We start from the raw sequence: 18,781 nt of genomic DNA, 5'->3' as shown, positions 1-18,781 counted from the left end.
CTGGCATCTGCTAGACGAGTGTCCGAGTTGGCGGCTTTGTCTCACAAGAGCCCATATTTAATCTTTCATTCTGAAAGAGTGGAATTGAGGACTCGTCAACAATTTCTGCCAAAGGTGGTTTCTTCGTTTCACATAAACCAACCTATTGTGGTACCTGTGGCTACGGATGCTGTAGCGGTTCCAAAATCTCTTGATGTTGTAAGAGCCTTGAAGGTTTATGTCGCCAGAACAGCTCTTACTAGGAAAACAGAGGCTCTATTTGTCCTGTATGCTTCTAACAAGATTGGAAATCCTGCTTCTAAGCAGACTATTGCACGCTGAATTTGTAATACGATTCAGCAAGCTCATTCTTCGGCTGGGCTACCGTTGCCGAAGTCTGTAAAGGCCCATTCTACCAGGCAGGTGGGCTCATCTTGGGCGGCTGCCCGAGGGGTCTCGGCACACCAACTTTGCCAAGCAGCTACGTGGTCGGGTTCAAACACCTTTGCTAAGTTCTACAAGTTTTATACCCTGACTGATGAGGACCTCATGTTTGCTCAATCGGTGCTGCAGAGTCATCCGCGCACTCCCGCCCGTTCTGGAGCTTTGGTATAGACCCCATGGTCCTTTTGGAGTCCCCAGCATCCTCTAGGACGTAAGAGAAAATAGGATTTTAATACCTACCGGTAAATCCTTTTCTCCTAGTCCGTAGAGGATGCTGGGTGCCCATCCCAGTGCGGACTGTTCTTTGCAGTTGTAGTGTTACTGGTTGTTTTTTGGTTACACGTGGGTTGTGTATCGGTTATATTCAGCTTGTTGCTGTTGTTAGTTCATACTGTTATCTGGTTTCCTGCTACTCCGGTTGTACAGTATGTTTGTGTTGTGGGCTGGTATGTGTCTCGCCCTTAATTTAACAAAAATCCTTTCCTCGAAATGTCTATCTCTTCTGGGCACAGTTCCTATAACTGAGGTCTGGGGGAGGAGCCAGTTCACACCAAGTCAAAGTCTTTTTAGTGTGCCCAAGCTCCTGTGGATCCCGTCTATACCCCATGGTCCTTTTGGAGTCCCCAGCATCCTCTATGGACTAGGAGAAAAGGATTTACCGGCAGATATTAAAATCCTATTTTTTCAGTGCACCCTGCTGGATCATAAATCGCCCCCTTGTATACAGAATGCAACAGTCAGAGTGCATGTTATAATGTAGTTGTCTACTCCTTGCCCACCTCTGAAATTGGAAACAATTTCTATACTTAATGAAATGGATGGCAGAGGAGGGACTGTAAATGGCATCACTGCAGTGGCTGCCGGCATAACACAGCACTCCGATATAGAGGGAAAGAACAGGGTAAGCAGCGAGCATGTACTGCTTACACTATTTCCTTAGTAGAAGAACAGACTTATTTTGTACCTATACTGTATATTTTAACCCTCTGCTTAACTTTTCTGTTTTATAACACGTAAGGATTATAACTACCGTATTTACTCGAGTATAAGTCGACCCGAATATAAGCCGAGGCACCTCATTTTACCACAAAAACCTGGGAAAACTTGTTGACTCGAGTATAAGCCTAGGGTGGGAAATGCAGCTCTAGCCGTACACAGCCCTCATAGTGCCAGATATGCCCTCATGCTGCCAGATATGCCCCCACAGTGCCAGATGTGCCAGATATGCCCTCATGCTGCCAGATATGCCCCACAGTGCCAGATATGCCCCACAGTGCCAGATATGTGGCAGTTACTTACCCTCCGCCGCTCCCGCGCTGTCTTCTGAAGGAGGGACACGGAGGGCACAGCGCGCGGCTCTCTTGTGTCCCTCCTGCGTCTCCGGCGGCAGCGGCGTGTGTGTGTTAAAGGAAGTGCCGGTTCGTGAGCCAATCAGAGCTCACGAACGGGCACTTCCTTTAACACACACATGCCGCTGCCGCCGGAGACGCAGGAGGGACACAGGAGAGCCGCGCGCTGTGCCCTCTGTGTCCCTCCTAAATACTGACTCGAGTATAAGCCAAAGGGGCTTTTTCAGCACAAAAAAAAGTGCTGAAAAAGTCTGCTTATACTCTAGTATATACGGTACTTCAGCAGTGGAGGAGACCATTATTATCTACTTATTATGTATATACTGTATCCGTTCTTTCAAGAAGACTGGACAAATATAGTATTTTTCTCAGTACAGATGTTGGGTTTTACATAGGTGTCCTATATGTATTTAGGGGTAAATGATACATTAAGGGGAAAATATATGTGTAAAAACTATAAACATATGCGCTATGCGTTGTCCGCAAAGCGTCAGCTCAAAAATGTGCCCTTCAAAATGAAAATGTGCCCTCCTCAATGATCAGCACCCTGCCCTAAAAAAATCCTAGAATGAACACTACTAACATGCAATGCTGGCATCAGAAATTGTGGGTCCCAGGACTGACAAAATAGGCAGCCCCTCCAATAAATAAATAAATTCCTATGCCCCTGTCATCACATTGTGCCCCACACAGTAATGCCCCAGTAACCGCTAGTTGTCAGGGGTTCTGCTTGTCCCCTCACCCCCACACCTCTCTGTTAGAGAGGCCGGGTCCGGGACAGCTCTGCCCGTAGTACCCCCCTGATGGCGAGCCTGCTAACATAGACCATGACATAGAGTTGTGCAGTGTAAGGGTACCTTGGGATGGGATGTAACACTCTGTAATTCAAGCAGGACAGTAAAATTGACAAGTGTAGTGGAACAGAATAGGAATTTGGGTGTGATATAGCGATATCTTGAGTGTTTCGCACTGTGCATGCTCTGGAGTTGAGTGTACACAAGTACAGACAATGCAGGGCCCTAAACCATTCAGATGACACTCCACTTGTTGCTGAAGGGGTATAATGGGTAACGGTGTTTGCACATAGGAAAAAAGTCAGTGTGGGTGTATTGGCAGAATTGCAGGCTATGCAGAGCTGGGTTTAAGAATAAATACGCCTATTTTCAGTCATAGATTTTGCACTCACAGTAGGGCTGGTGCAAGTGTGCACTGATAATTATGATGGCTATGCAACTATACAGATTCGGGTGGTCTGGCTGGGGAGATGTGCGCAACTCTGTATATAGGTGAATATCCTCATCTAAGGCCTGAGGTACACAATCTGAGGTACACACGGTGGATCGATTCTTTTTTGCCACACTGCATGTGTTTATGTCGCACTGCGTTTGTGCTGCGATGGTCTTGTGAAGGCAGTCACAGAGAGAATTTGTTCACGAATGCAATAAACAGTCATAGACTACACTGCTCCAAAAAATAAAGGGAACACTAAAATAACACATCCTAGATCTGAATGAATGAAATATTCTTATTAAATACTTTGTTCTTTACATAGTTGAATGTGCTGACGACAGAATCACACAAAAATTATCAATGGAAATCAAATTTATTAACCCATGGAGGTCTGGATTTGGAGTCACACTCAAAATTAAAGTGGAAAAACACACTATAGGCTGATCCAACTTTGATGTAATGTTCTTTAAAACAAGTCAAAATGAGGCTCAGTAGTGTGTGTGGCCTCCACGTGCCTGTATGACCTCCCTACAACGCCTGGGCATGCTCCTGATGAGGTGGCAGATGGTCTCCTGAGGAATCTCCTCCCAGACCTGGACTAAAGCATCCACCAACTCTTGGACAGTCTGTGGTGCAACGCGGCGTTGGTGAATGGAGCGAGACATGATGTCCCAGATGTGTTCAGTTGGATTCAGTTCTGGGGAATGGGCGGGCCAGTCCATAGCATCAATTCCTTCGTCTTGCAGGAACTGCTGACACACTCCAGCCACATGAGGTCTAGCATTGTCTTGCATTAGGAGGAACCCAGAGCCAACAGCACCAGCATATGGTCTCACAAGGGGTCTGAGGATCTCATCTCGGTACCTAATGGCAGTCAGGCTAACTCTGGCGAGCACATGGAGGGCTGTGCGGCCCCTCAAAGAAATGCCACCCCACACCATTACTGACCCACTGCCAAACCGGTCATGCTGGAGGATGTTGCAGGCAGCAGAACGTTCTCCTTGGCGTCTCCAGACTCTATCTCGTCTGTCACATGTGCTCAGTGAAAACCTGCTTTCATCTGTGAAGAGCACAGGGCACCAGTGGCGAATTTGCCAATCTTGGTGTTCTCTGGCAAATGCCAAACGTCCTGCACGGTGTTGGGCTATAAGCACAACCCCCACCTGTGGACGTCGGGCCCTCATACCACCCTCATGGAGTCTGTTTCTGATCGTTTGAGTAGACACATGCACATTTGTGGCTTGCTGGAGGTCATTTTGGAGGGCTCTAGCAGTGCTCCTCCTGTTTCTCCTTGCACAAAGGCGGAGGTAGCGATCCTGCTGCTGGGTTATTGCCCTCCTACGGCCTCCTCCACGTCTCCTGATGTACTGGCCTGTCTCCTCCATGCTCTGGACACTACGCTGACAGACACAGCAAACCTTCTTGACACAGACAAAAAAGAAAGAATTGAGACAGCGCTTTTTACTTTGAAAAATTGGTGCTTTGCATGGTGCACCTAAAAGAACTGCTACATAACAACATCAGTTATTAAGTACATGGTTTCTAAAAGTATTGGGAAGCTCTAACCCATACTAACAAGCCCTAGTCCCATTTCATCACTGCTTTGGAGAATCTGCTTTCTACTAACATAAATTAATAATCTACTAGTTCCTGAGCATGCTTACAGGACTGTTTAATTCAATCTGATTGATTACTTGCATGCTGCATTTATGAGAACTGTGCTGGAAATAACTACAGTGGGACTGCAACTTGGATAATATATATATGAAATTGTCTCCATAGAGGATAGATTAATTTATAGGCAAATTGTGTTATAGCTAATAGAGTGTTGAAATTGGTAGCCACAAGAAATACTAAGTGGTTTCTTTTTGCTGTCAGTTTGTTATTTTTAGTTTGTATAATTAATTGTTTTAAATAAGGATACTGGCCGGTATTCATATGTGATATTAAAAAATAATATGTTTCATATATAAAAATATATATTTTTCAAAGTAAAAAGCGCTGTCTCAATTCTTTCTTTTTTGTCTGCTTTTACATTTGGGGTATTTGGAACTTAATCCCCCGAGACTAGCTGCAAATTACTTTGAAGATATTGGCGCCAGGTGTATCTATTTTTTGTGGAGCTTCTTGACACAGCTCGCATTGATGTGCCATCCTGGATGAGCTGCACTACTTGAGCCACTTGTGTGGGTTGTAGACTCCGTCTCATGCTACCACTAGAGTGAAAGCACCGCCAGCTTTCAAAAGTGACCAAAACATCAGCCAGAAAGCATAGGAGCTGAGAAGTGGTCTGTGGCCACCACCTGCAGAACAACTCCTTTACTGGGGGTGTCTTGCTAATTGCCTATAATTTCCACCTGTTGTCTATTCCATTTGCACAACAGCATGTGAAATTGATTGTCAATCAGTGTTGCTTCATAAGTGGACAGTTTGATTTCACAGAAGTGTGATTGACTTGGAGTTACATTGTGTTGTTTAAGTGTTCCCTTTATTTTTTGGAGCAGTGTATTTGGGGAGATAATGGGGCATGCCAGCAAAATGTAGAGGTGTCGCAACTGTTTTGAAGGCGTGTTTTAGGCTTCAACTGCGATCCCGTACACAGCTGCAATGTCTTCGGCATCACCTTCGCCTATGCTTTGTGACTAAAGGGCCACTCACAACTTCCATACTGTGCTGAGACTGATGCTGTGTCTGTGTGTGCAGCCACTGTTGTTTGCAAAGGAACCAATGAGCGCCTCAATGCAAATCCAGGCTGCTGATGGGGGAGCCCTGCATAACCCTTTTTCAAGGTGATGCAGTCAATATACCAGCTGTCGGGATCCCGGTGTTCATGAGACCGACGCCCATTTCCCGGCAGCCGGTGACATACCGACGCCCGGAATCCTGACAAATGCTAGGTATTCCCACTTGGTTGGTGGGTCCATGCCACCAACTGAGTGAGAATAAAACCTGTGGCGAGCGCTGTGTGTACACGAGGGACTCGCTGCCAGGATTCCGCTGTCTGTATAGTGACAGCCGGCATCCCGTCTTTCGGGATATCCTATGTATACCATCTCAAGATAGCATTATCATCACAGTGCACCATCCGTTATTTATTATACAGTATGTTTTTACATTTATTATTTTTTAGGCCAGATTGCATTCCCATTACAAGTATGACAAATGCGATTTGATGACTAAAAAAATGCGAATTTAAGAGCTTGGAGGAGAATTTTATGAATTCTCTTCCAATTGCCCATTAGGCCATGTAGCATGATGTAGGTGATACTAAAATAACGTGAAAAGGATGTTGCTTAATATGTCCTTTAATTGCTATGTGCGTTTTTTTAGAATCATGAAATGGACAGTCCCCAATGAGATGGTTTATTAATCCAGAATACAGGCAAACGGCCCATTCAGTGTTCCAAAATATCAAGGTCAGGAATTTTTTTCTTTCCGGTCCTCGATGAAATTTGAAACCAAAAAGGCTTCTCCCTAAAGTATGTGGACCTTTGCCGGGCGACAATTCTTTTTACTGACTGTTCTATGTTAAAAGGACATCTGTTCAGACCTGAATACCAGTCCTGCCGTTTATCATGGCTGAGGATAGCAGAAATTTATACACAGAATAAAAATAAAAAGATGTCATAAAATAGTATCTACTAATAAGCTTTTAGTTGTTAAATTAGAGTTATATTCAACTTATTGACACAGTTGTGTATTGCGTAAGTGTCCAAAAGCATTTTAGTAACTACATATATATATATTTTTTTTAAATAAATTTCTTATAACCAAGGTTCTGCAAATATATGTACTCTTAGTGGCCACTCTGTTAGTTACACCTTGCTAGTACCGGGTAGGACCCCACTTTTCCATCCCAGATCAGCTTGAATTCCTTGTGGCATGGACGTCACAATATGCTGGAAACATTTCTTAGATTCTTCACAGTAGCCAGGAGATTTAAGGACCTATATACCATTCAATGTTTGCACCATATCTGCTTGCAAATATCATTTCGTCAGCAGCCGCAACCCCATAGGTTTCTATTGGATCTGTGAAGTAGTCAGGTTTGCCAAGCTTGGCACCGCCAGCTAACGCCATCTGAACATGATTTTAGGCACTGTAGCCTATGGTCTACATCCCACAAAAATTACCAGTAGAGAGTTCCACACGTGTGGTCAGCAGACCAGGCATGCACGGTAGCGCCACGGTGGAACAAAACAGAAGGGAAGTAACCGCTAATACGATCATTTCAATTCTGACACATTGCAAGGACTGCTCCTGCCCTGTTATGTTTTTGATACATCCCTGGTGAAGGTCATTTTCTTATTGCCATGAATAGCAGCGCTGATGATTTCCATTATCATGTCTAAAACCCGACTAATTGATGCTTATGCCCCTTCTATCCCTTTCACACAGAAAAGCAAGTCACAGGGTCAAGCACATTAATTAATTTGGTGATCAGCACAAGTCCTTTTTCTGTGTGAAAGGGTGAACCTGGGTCAAAATTCCCGGGACTTCGACCTTGGTTTTTAACAGCAAAATGATCCGACACTCAAATGCGGGTTTTAGGGACATTTCTATCTGAAAGTGGTATAAGTTTATGCTTGGAACAGGGGTGTAATGTTTTGTAATTGCTTGAAAAAGTCACAATATCGCACAGATGTAATATGAAACTTGAGGTCCATACACACTTGCCGATAAAATGAGCGACGTCGCTCATTTTCCCCCTCCCAGAGCGACGTCGCTCATTTTCCCCCTATCGGCAAGTGTGTATGCCGCCAGCGATGACCGATGTGCTGCCCCGCGGGTCGGCAACGATAGTCGCTGTCGGTAGGGCATGCATGCAGGATCTGGAGTGTCATCCACGACCTACATGCAGGGCTGGCGGAGGCGTGATGTCACTGAGCGATATGAGTGGTCATATCGCTCAGTGTGTACAGTCGGCCGGCCCAGGAGGGGGAAACATTAGACGAGCGACATCGTCTAATGTGTATGGGCCTTTACTGTTTGCAACAAATTATTCTTTGTAAATAGAGCCCTTAGTCTAAATAATGTGCACACGCTGCATGGCATATTTTTTTTTTTTTTTTACGGCAGTTTTAGCACTGACTGCAGCATTAATAAGCATATACTCTTGCTTCGATATAATACATTCCTACAGAAGTGATTGTCTATCCAGCAACGAACTAGAGCTGATTCCCAGCCCTGTCATTCTTAGTGGGCATGAGATAAATGGGCATAGCTGTGCATATCTCTGTGGTCGGCCCTACACTCGGTAAAAGAGAAAAATCTGTGTATACATTTGGTACATGGTATTGATGTGTTTGAGCACAGAACACTCTTCTGACATGTTGAATTAAATTAAATTATCTTGTTGGGTTCTCCAGGACAAATAATAGAAAGCACAGCTTCCAGTAAAATACACTGGGAAACCTGGATGCTGGGAACAGAGCGTTGTAATACTCTGTACCTCTTTGCTTAGTATAACCCATTTGCTATCATAAGTAACAGGTATTTGTGGTGCGACGAAGACCTTCACCAGTAGGTGTTTATTATGAAAGAAAATAAATAAGCCGCAAACAGCTGTTCAACCGAAAAACTTACAACAGATAATTAGTTAGGTTTTGTTTGTTAGTAAATAAAATTGGCTTGCTGGAGAGTACATCTAGGGGAAAAATATCCATGATAGAAAAGAGAATAGTAAATGAAAACAACAGGACTAACAAATGGACCGTGTCATGTATTTGGCAGCTTTAAGAGGTCTGCTGGCAGTGAGCGGAGATCTATTTGGTATGTGCCAGGAAGGGAAAAGACTGAGCGTCTTCAGCAAGTGTGTATAGGAGAACACCCACTGCATTTATCTAATTCTGTGGTGTGGGCAGTGCTTTGTCCAGTGGCTTCAAACCATGATACTGTCAATTACAGATAGCATTGGCTTAGTTATCTGATATGTTATCCTCCGTAGGGGATTTTAAATCATTGTGATAGTCATGACGAAAATGTTCCTTCTCATTCCTCAGTTTTGCAGTGCTCCTCCCAGTGACTATAAAAGTAAACTGTCTGGTCAGATCTGTGTTAATGACGTTATTTATATGATATATTTTTATTTGTACTTAATTCATGTAAGTGTACGGAGACAGTCTCCCTTTGGCCTGATCCTTGACATGTCCTATAAAGATGAAGGAAAGGGAAATAAATTCCTGTTCACTTTATAGTCCTAAATAGATGGGTTCACCCTGGTTTCCTTTGTAGCAACTATGCAATATTGCACCTTTTTCATGTGTATGTATCCCACTACTAAGGTGCTCTACCCCGTGGAATAGTTACATCTGCTTAGTCACCAGTGTGAAAGCCAGCCTAGATTTCTATTGTGTGAATTGTAAAGCAATATTCTCAGGGATTTCAAGGAGAGTCTCCCAATGGCATTATAATAGAGCCGTACACAGGATAAACTTGTACCTGCAATGAGAAATTAACATTGATTCTGAGCTTTTATTTTTCTCTTACGTCCTAGAGGATGCTGGGGACTCCGTAAGGACCATGGGGTATCGACGGCTCCGCAGGAGACATGGGCACTGTAAAGCTTTAGAATGGGTGTGCACTGGCTCCTCCCTCTATGCCCCTCCTCCAGACCTCAGTTATTTCCTGTGCCCAGAGGAGACTGGATGCACTGCAGGGGAGCTCTCCTGAGTTTCTCTGAAAAAGCTTTTGTTAGGTTTATTATTTTCAGGGAGCACGGCTGGCAACAGGCTCCCTGCTTCGTGGGACTGAGGGGAGAGAAGCAGACCTACTTAAATGATAGGCTCTGCTTCTTAGGCTACTGGACACCATTAGCTCCAGAGGGAGTCGGAACACAGGTCTCACCCTGTAGTTCGTCCCAGAGCCGCGCCGCTGTCCTCCTCACAGAGCCGGAAGATAGAAGCCGGGTGAGTATAAGAAGAAAGAAGACTTCAAAGGCAGCAGAAGACTTCAGATCTTCATGAGGTAACGCGCAGTGGTAACGCTGCGCGCCATTGCTCCCAGCTCACACACACAGGCACCACACTAAGGGTGCAGGGCGCAGGGGGGACGCCCTGGGCAGCATTAATATACCTCACATAACACTGGCAAAGTACTTATATACACCAAAAAGTATATATATTCAGAATCCCCCGCCAGTATAAAGATTTAGAGCGGGAACGAAGCCCGCCGTCGGGGGGCGGAGCTTGTTTCCTCCAGCACTAACCAGCGCCATTTGTTCTCAGCATACAGAGAAGCGGCCCCGGACTCTCCCCTGCTGTTAGTTAATACAGAGGGTCAAAACGAGGGGGGGGGGGGGGGCACGTTTATTGGCGCAAAATATGTGGTGATTTACACTTGTAATAAAAAGCGCTGACAGACTGGGGTTTTTTTCTCAGTATACAATGGTGCTGGGTGTGTGCTGGCATACTCTCTCTCTCTGTCTCTCCTAAGGGTCTTATGGTGGGTCAGTCCCCATTATATTAGGTATCCCTGTGTGTGTGGGGATGTCGGTACGTCTGTGTCGACATGTCTGAGGTGGAAGGCTCATATAGGGAGGAGGCAGAGCAGGTTGTGGTGTCTCCGTCGGCGCCGCCGACACCTGATTGAATGACTAATGTGACTTTCTTACAAAGTTTGGACAAAGTTGAGTCCAAGGATTAAAGCAGGTAGTCAATCCATAGCTTTTACTGTGTCACAGGGCCCTTCGGGGTCGCAGAACCGTCCCTTTTCACAGGTAGTAGACACCAATACCGACACGGATTCTGACTCCAGTGTCGACGGTGATGATGCTAAGTGCACCCAAGGGTGGACAAGTGTATTCAATATATGATTGTAGCAATTAAAGATGTTTTGCATATCACTGGGGGACCTTTCTGTCTCTGACACAAAGGTCGGCATGTTTAAGGGAAAGGATCCTGAGGTAACTTTTCCCCCATCTCGCGTGCTGATCGCCCTGTTTGATAAAGCTTGGGAAACTCCAGATAAGAAACTGCAGATTCCCAAGGAAATATTATGGCGTAACCTTTCCACTTCCAGGACAGGTTACGGTGGGAATACTCACCCACGGTGGACATGGCATTTACGCACTTGTCAAAAAAGGGGGGCGCTACCTTCCCCTGATACGGCAGCCTTTAAGAGTCCTGCTGATTGCAGACAGAAAACTACCTTAAAATCAATTTATAGGTACCCTACTAAGGCCAGCAGTAGCGTCGGCATGGGTGGGTTGCGCAGTTGCAGCGTGGGTAGATAACTTGTTATCTGACATTGACACCCTAGAAAAACTCCGCTCATCACTAAGAAAAAGATGCCATTTTGGGTGACCTTGGGTCACATTAAAGATGCAGCATAATATATAAGAGAAGCTGCGAGTGATATTGGGCTGTTGGGTTCAAGAGCCAATGCCATAAAGATCTCTGTTAGACGGTCCCTGTGGACCCGCCAAGGGACAGGTATGTTGTTTAAGAAGAAAAAAGAAAAAAATAAGGACTTTGCCTTACAAAGGTGAAGTTTTATTTGGGGAGAGCCTCGCGGATCTGGTAACCACAGCGACCGCAAGTAAATCTACTCTTTTGCCTTATGTTCCCCCACAGGAAAAGAAAACACGGCAATATCAAATGCAGTCCCTTCGGTCGTATAAGTTCAGAAAGGGTCGGGGCTCTTCCTTCCTCGCCAGAGGTGTAGGTAGAGGGAAAAGAACACCAGCTACGGCTATTTCCCAGGGACAAAAGTCCACCCCGTCCTCTACAAAATCCACTACATGACGCGGGGGCTCCGCTGAGGGAGTCCGCGCCGGGGGGGGGGGGGCACATCTTCGACTCTTCAGACAAGTCTGGGTTCAGTCGGACTTGGATCCTTGGGCGGTAAAAATTGTATCCCAGGGATGCAAATTAGAATTCGAAGATGTGCCTCCTCACCGATTTTTCAAATCTGTCTTGCCAGTTTCCTTCTCAGAGAGGGAAACGGTGGCAGCTACCATACAGAAACTGTATCATCAGTATGTGATTATCAAGGTTCCCCTTCTACAGGGGAAGGGGTTTTATTCAAGCGTATTTTGTGGCCCCGAAACCGAATGGCTCGGTCAGGCCCATTCTGAATCTAGAATCCCTGAACCTATATCTGAAAAGGTTCAAATTCGAGATGGAATCTCTCCGGGCAGTGATCCTCCAGCCTGGAAGGGGAGGTTTTTATGGTGTCACTTGACATAAAGGATGCATACCTTCATGTCCCCATTTATCCTCCTCATCAGGCGTACCTAAGATTCACTGTACAGGATTGTTATTCCCACGTCCGACACGTTCATTGCGGACGTGATGGTGCTCCTGCGTGAGCAAGGCGTCACATTTATCCCATACTTGGACGATCTCCTGATAAAGGCGAGTTCAAGGGGGAAAATTATTACAAAGTGTATCTCTCTCCCTGAGAATACTACAACAACACGGCGGGATCCTAAATCTACCAACGTCACAGTTGTTTCCAACAACTCGACTGCCGTTTTTGGACATGATTCTGGACACAGAAAAACAAAAGGTCTTTCTCCCAGAGGAAAAAGCCCAAGTACTCCAGAACATGGTCAGAGACTAAATGCACTCATTTATTAGGAAGGATAGTGGGGCCTACGAGGCCATTCCACACGGACCTTTCGGTGGGATCTTCTGGACAAGTGGTCAGGGTCCCACCGTCGCATACATCGGAGCCCGGTCCTCCCGGGCCAGGGTCTCTCTCTCTCTTTCTTAACAATCCTGCCTGTTCTGATCCAGTCAGACAACGTCGAGGCAGTGACGCAGGTGAACCGCCAGGGCAGGACAAAAAGCAGAGCAGAAATGGCAGAAGCCACCAGGATTCTTCGCGGGGCGAAAAAGCATGTAAGACATGAGGACATCACACCTCAACAGGAAGATTCGGACGTATTGTTCCAGGTCGAGGGACCCTCATGCAGGGGCGGTGGACACCCTGGTGACACCGTGGGTGTTTCAGTCTGTCTATGTGCTCTCTCCACGTATTCTCATCCCAAAAATTTTGAGATTTATATTACAAACAAGAGTGCAGACAATACTCATTGTTCCAGATTGGCCTTGAAGGGCCTGGTATGCAGATCTTCAGGGACTGATCTCAGAAGATCCGTTGGCCCCTTCCTCACAGGGAGAACCTGCTACTACAGGGGCTGTACGTTTTCCAAGACTTACCGCGGTTACGTTTGACGGCATGGCGGTTGAACACCAAATTCTAGCTGAAAAGGGTATTCCAGAGAAGGTCGTTCCTACTCTTATTAAAGCTAGTAAAGATGTTGCGGCGAAGCACCATCACCGTATCGGGAGAAAATATGTGTCTTGGTGTGAAGCCAAGGATGTTCCTACTGAGGTTTTCCAACTAGGAAGTTTTCTCCATTTTCTACAGACAGGAGTGGATATGGGCCTAAAGTTGGGCTCAATTAAGGTGCAGATTTCTGCCTTATCCATATTCTTTCAGAAGGAATTGGCTTCTCTCATAGAAGTCCAGACTTTGGTAAAAAGAGCGTTACACATCCAACCTCTTTTTGTGCCCCCAGTGGCACCATGTGACCTTAACGTGGTGTTAAGTTTCCTTAAGTCACAATGGTTTGAACCGCTTCAAACAGTTAAATTGAATTTTCTAACTTGGAAAGTGATCATGTTATTGGTATTGGCATCTGCGAGGCGGGTGTCCGAATTGGCGGCCTTGTCTCACAAAAGCCCCTATCTGATTTTACATGCGGATCGAGCGTTATTGCATGTAAACCAACCTATTGTAGTGCCTGTGGCTACGGGTGACTAGGAGAATTCCAGGCCCCTGTTTGTAGTCAGGGCCTTAAAGTTTTATTTAGCCAGAACGGCTATGGTTCGGAAAACAGATGCACTGTTTGTGCTGTAGGCAGCCAACAAGGTTGGCGCTCCTGCTTCTAAGCAGACTATTGCTAGCTGGATCGGTAACACGATTCAGCAGGTTAATTTTACGGCTGATTCGCCGGTACCAAATTCAGTAAAGGCCCATTCCACTAGGAAGGTGGGCTCTTCTTGGGCAGATGCCCGAGGCGTCTCGGCATTACAGTTTTGCCGAGCAGCTACTTGGTCGGGTTCAAACACTTTTGAAAAATTCTATAAGTTTGATACCCTGGCTGATGAGGACCTCCTGTTTGCTCAATCGGTGCTGTAGAGTCATCCGCACTCTCCCGCCCGTCTTGGAGCTTTGGTATAATCCCCATGGTCCTTACGGAGACCCCAGCATCCTCTAGGACGTAAGAGAAAATAAGATTTTAAACCTACCGGTAAATCTTTTTCTCCTAGTCCGTAGAGGATGCTGGGTGCCCGTCCCAGTGCGGAAACATTCTGCAAGACTTGTATATAGTTATTGCATACTTAAGGGTTAAGTTACAGTTGAGATCGGCCTATGGCTGATGCTGTTTTTATTCATACTGTTAACTGGTTATTGTATACCACGTTGTACGGTGTGTATGGTGTGGGCTGGTGTGTATCTCGCCCTTAGATAACAAAATCCTTTTCCTCGTACTGTCAGTCTCCTCTGGGCACAGTCCTAACTGAGGTCTGGAGGAGGGGCATAGAGGGAGGAGCCAGTGCACACCCATTCTAAAGCTTTACAGTGCCCATGTCTCCTGCGGAGCCGTCGATACCCCATGGTCCTTACGAAGTCCCCAGCATCCTCTACGGACAAGGAGAAAAAGATTTACCGGTAGGTTTAAAATCTTATTTTTTGTTCTATATTGCTTACAGCTGGTAAGATTTTGTTTCTCTAAATCCTTTTACAGATGTTCTGAGAAAATGAGGACAGGCTGCTTTTTCTGCATCCTGCGTACAAAAAGTTAACACATTAGGAAGGGACTCGCAAGCACTAGACCTCCGGAAAGCAATCTTTTTAAGGCATTATAACGTGCCAAAACTGCTTGCCTGTAGGGCTTGGCCCATGCCTTGCTGCAATGCATGGAGGCGGTGAGTGCCATGTGTTTAGATGTTACAGACCTACACACATGCGCTTCTGATTTATTAAAAAAAAAAAAAAAAAATTAAATACGATCACTCCACATTAGTGTACCTCTAATATCATGTATTAGGAATTTCTATAACATTTATAACAGAGAATTTATGGGTTTGTTTCATGGTTTGTATACAACTTTGTGCCCTTACCCTCTGTGAAATATTGGAGGTAAGGTCACAGGGGTAATGGTGGGGCTTGGTGTCAGGAAAGGTTTAATCACAGCCCCCCAGTGCAAAATGCCCAGTTAACTGGAGGAGTCCAACAGCCTAGGCAAGTAGGCACTAATTACGTGATAGTTATTAAACTTTTTATTTTGTGTACTGTAAATAAGTTTGTAGTCTTTGAATTTATGTTTGGGTATTGTAAAAATATATACGTGTTCCTGTGAAACTGACACAAGGGAAATTCATATGATTGCTGCTTTCATTTTCAGAAGCAAAAAGTGTTTTATATTTACTTTAATATGACTTGTGCTGTCCATATGCAATGCAACGCTGGTTAGTACAGACTGAGTATAATGACCGTCCAATTACTTCAAACTTCATCACCTACATTACAATCTCTTTCTGGTCCAATATATAATTTTAGATTGTGTTTTTATAGTAACTTTATTAATTTTCTTTCATTTTTTTTTTCCATCCCTGCTTCCCCTCTTATTTTGGCATAGGCTTCTCGACAAAAACATACCACATCCAAAGCACAGAGGAAAAATGTTGCAGCCTCGGGAACTGAAAAGTACACGGAGGCTTTTATTAAAAAACAGATTGACGAGTTCAACATTGGAAAGAGACATTTAGCCAACATGATGGGAGAGGATCCAGAGACGTTTACCCAAGGGGACATTGATGTAAGTGTATCTGCTCAGTTGGAGAAGTAATTTAGTGTGGAACTTCTTATTGAAAGCTTTGACCCCGTTGTAACTATCCCAACTCCCTCTGAATTTTAATCAAACTGTCTGGTTAATGCTGGGGACGTTGTTGTACAAAACCAGGATATTTGTTCTTCTGTCTCTCTCTCTTCTATTGGAATAGTCAGGTTGGGTAGTACACCAGAGATCTGTCATATAGTTCTGCAGTCGCCTCCTTGTATTATGAACGGTTCTTACTGCAGTTGGGGTCATGGTATTACAAGTTCTGTGTATGGCGAGGTTTCTGATGTCCAATGAATTATCCTATAATTACAGTATTTAGCCCCAAAAAAAGGTGTTTTGTGATTTCAGCAAACTTTAAGGCACGAAAGTCACCACGGGAACACAATAGATAGATTAACATATAGTCTTGTTAATCAATATCACTGTGAAGCTTTGTCATTGGGACACAGCAATGTTGTTCACATTAACAGTGTGTGTTCCATTTTACACAAAACATTATATTGTTCTAAACAAAAAATTCTTGAAGCTGCTACTGCTGACCGCCCACTTCACCCAAGCAGATCTACATATCAAATGGAATCGCATCATAGGGCGTAATACAGACCCTGTCGCTGTTGTGCAGAAATCACTATGAAGCAATTTTTGCGCGTACGCCGGTATGCACATGTGCAAGGTCCTAAATTGCGTTCTCTCCAGAACACAGTTTAAGACCTGGAGGGGGGCTGGACTGGGGCGTTGACACTGCATTTTGTGGGCATCAATGCTCTGTATAAGGGGCATGGTCCGGACAATGGGGGAGTGTCCGAACCGTTGCTGGGGCAGGTCGCAGCCGATGCGACCCTGAACATGGCGGGTAGCCATCTGCGTTTGCAGCTAGGCTGCGTAGGCAGAGGGCTGCTCGAAACATGCAAAATCATCGTCGCAGGGCCCCGGAACCGGCATGCGGGGCGGACTTTACCTGTGCTGGGTGTCCTCCCGCATGTCAAAGAATTTGATGGTAGATGTACGCTTTTTCGCACATCTATGATCAGGTCTGAATTCCCCCATAGTTAGCATCTAGACTGTCAGACCATCAGGCGGGCAGACCTGTTATGTCACTGCAAGTTAACACGGAAAAAGCGTAAATGCTGTGCTTTGTAGTTTCAGCTTTTTTGTCTAATATCACCTTTATTTATTTATTTTTGGGGGGGGCTTTTACACTGCACAAAATTGCATTTGGCTGAAAATTTAGCACTAAAATATAGCCTTCAACGAGAGGTTTATTTCCATCTACCTTTCACGATTCACGATTCATAATAGACTGCAGCTTACAGCAACTATGCTACATTTGCAAAATTGGGTGTGTTTTAGACAAGTTTTGCAAATGAAATGAGTCCCATGTCTGCTGTCTTCATCTGGTCACATTTTACAATAAGGTGCTAGTACCTGTAAGCTCTGTCCATCCAGACAAGTGCATTTGTACCTTTTACGTGCCTATCTTGGACACATTTCATGATGACATGTCTTTACAATAATTGAGCTGCCTCTACATAATTCTTCCAGCCTATAAATTAGTCTTGGGCCCACTTGGCATAGGATGTTATAAGCACAAAATGTGGTAGAGTGTGCATAAAAAAAGGCAAACATTTAAAGTTGTGGGAAAGCAATCCGCAGCTTGTGTTTATGTCCAACTCTAAGGTGGAGATGTACTAAGCCTTGAAAAGTGATAAATTGCACAGTGATAAAGTACAAGCCAATCAGCTCCTGCCATGTTACAGGCTGGGTTTAAAAAAGGACAGTTAGGAGCTGGTTGGTGTGTTCAACCCTTCTTTTAACCTGGGAAGAAATACCGGGTTGGACATCCCGAGATATTCAGACTGGCGCTTTCGCACCTCTACCCTGGTTGACTCGACAGCAACCCGGTAAAAATCCGGGTTACTTTGGCGATGTGAAAGGGGTATTAGGGTGACTTGAGGACCGCGTTTGGGAACCACTTGGCTAGATTGAAGCTCTTTAACATTCTATTGCTCTCATTGGCTATAAGTAGTTCTGTCCATGTCATCTTGTTGTAGCAACATCCAGCTTTGAATGAATGCAGTAGGTGCTGTGTCCTTATTCAGATACAACTGTGTTTTTCTTACATTTTTAGCTGCATCTCTTTTACTAGTAGTCATTTTTGTGGGGTGTTTTTGTTTTTTTCCCCTGCAATTTTATTTAGAAAAAACCCCATACATTCTATGATAAATATAGCGTTGCAAGAGGCTGTTTTTGTTTAGTAGCAGGGAACAACTAAAATGCAGAGGGTTTAGATTTGAGAGCTGTTTGAAAATGTATTGTCTACAACATAGAATGTTTAATTCTACTTTAATTGGAAAAAAGTAAGCAACACTCTTGGTTATCACAAACATTATATTTATGGTATTCCACCTCGCCAAGATTTCAGAATGTCACTGCATGACATGCCCTGACTTTCTGAAATAGTTGGTAAGGTGGTGTATATATCAAATATATCCAAACTGCAACTTACACACACAATGATCATGTTATCTTAAATCCAATGTTCCATTTTTATTAATGTACTGTATACCGTCTCAAAAGCATATTTAATATGTGGGTAAGAAATGCAGCACTGTTGATGCAGGATATATATGAAAATGGTATCCTAGACAGCAATTTACAGTAGCCACAGAGCATGTCATACACAAGAAGGGGTTTCACGGTTTCTGTGCTATCAACAAATCCCCCCACCCCCCCCCCTCAACAAAAAAAAAAGTAATATTTTACACCTATTTTGGAATACTACTTCAAGGGCCCTCTCCCTTCCCTGAACCTTGCTGTCACGCTTATCCCGACAGCACTTTCCCATGCTTCCGACCTAAAAAAAAAAAAAAAAAAAATTATTTCTGACAAGACGGAAGTTTCCAGCTTCAATTAAATACCC

At 44.6% G+C, this 18,781-nt stretch overlaps 1 protein-coding gene across 1 annotated transcript in view; it reads left to right on the top strand.

The window, feature by feature from the left end:
• MRPS9 (mitochondrial ribosomal protein S9) overlaps positions 1-18,781 on the top strand; it is a 216,974-nt gene that overhangs the window by 29,416 nt on the left and 168,777 nt on the right. The window contains exon 2 of the mRNA XM_063953421.1: positions 15,658-15,837. Coding sequence (XP_063809491.1) covers positions 15,658-15,837 — 180 coding nt within the window. The remainder of the gene's footprint in view (positions 1-15,657; positions 15,838-18,781) is intronic.

The sequence above is a fragment of the Pseudophryne corroboree genome, chromosome 2, assembly GCF_028390025.1.
Source record: "Pseudophryne corroboree isolate aPseCor3 chromosome 2, aPseCor3.hap2, whole genome shotgun sequence".
In the NCBI taxonomy this organism is placed as follows: domain Eukaryota; kingdom Metazoa; phylum Chordata; class Amphibia; order Anura; family Myobatrachidae; genus Pseudophryne; species Pseudophryne corroboree.
This window is presented reverse-complemented; position numbering and strand designations above follow the sequence as displayed.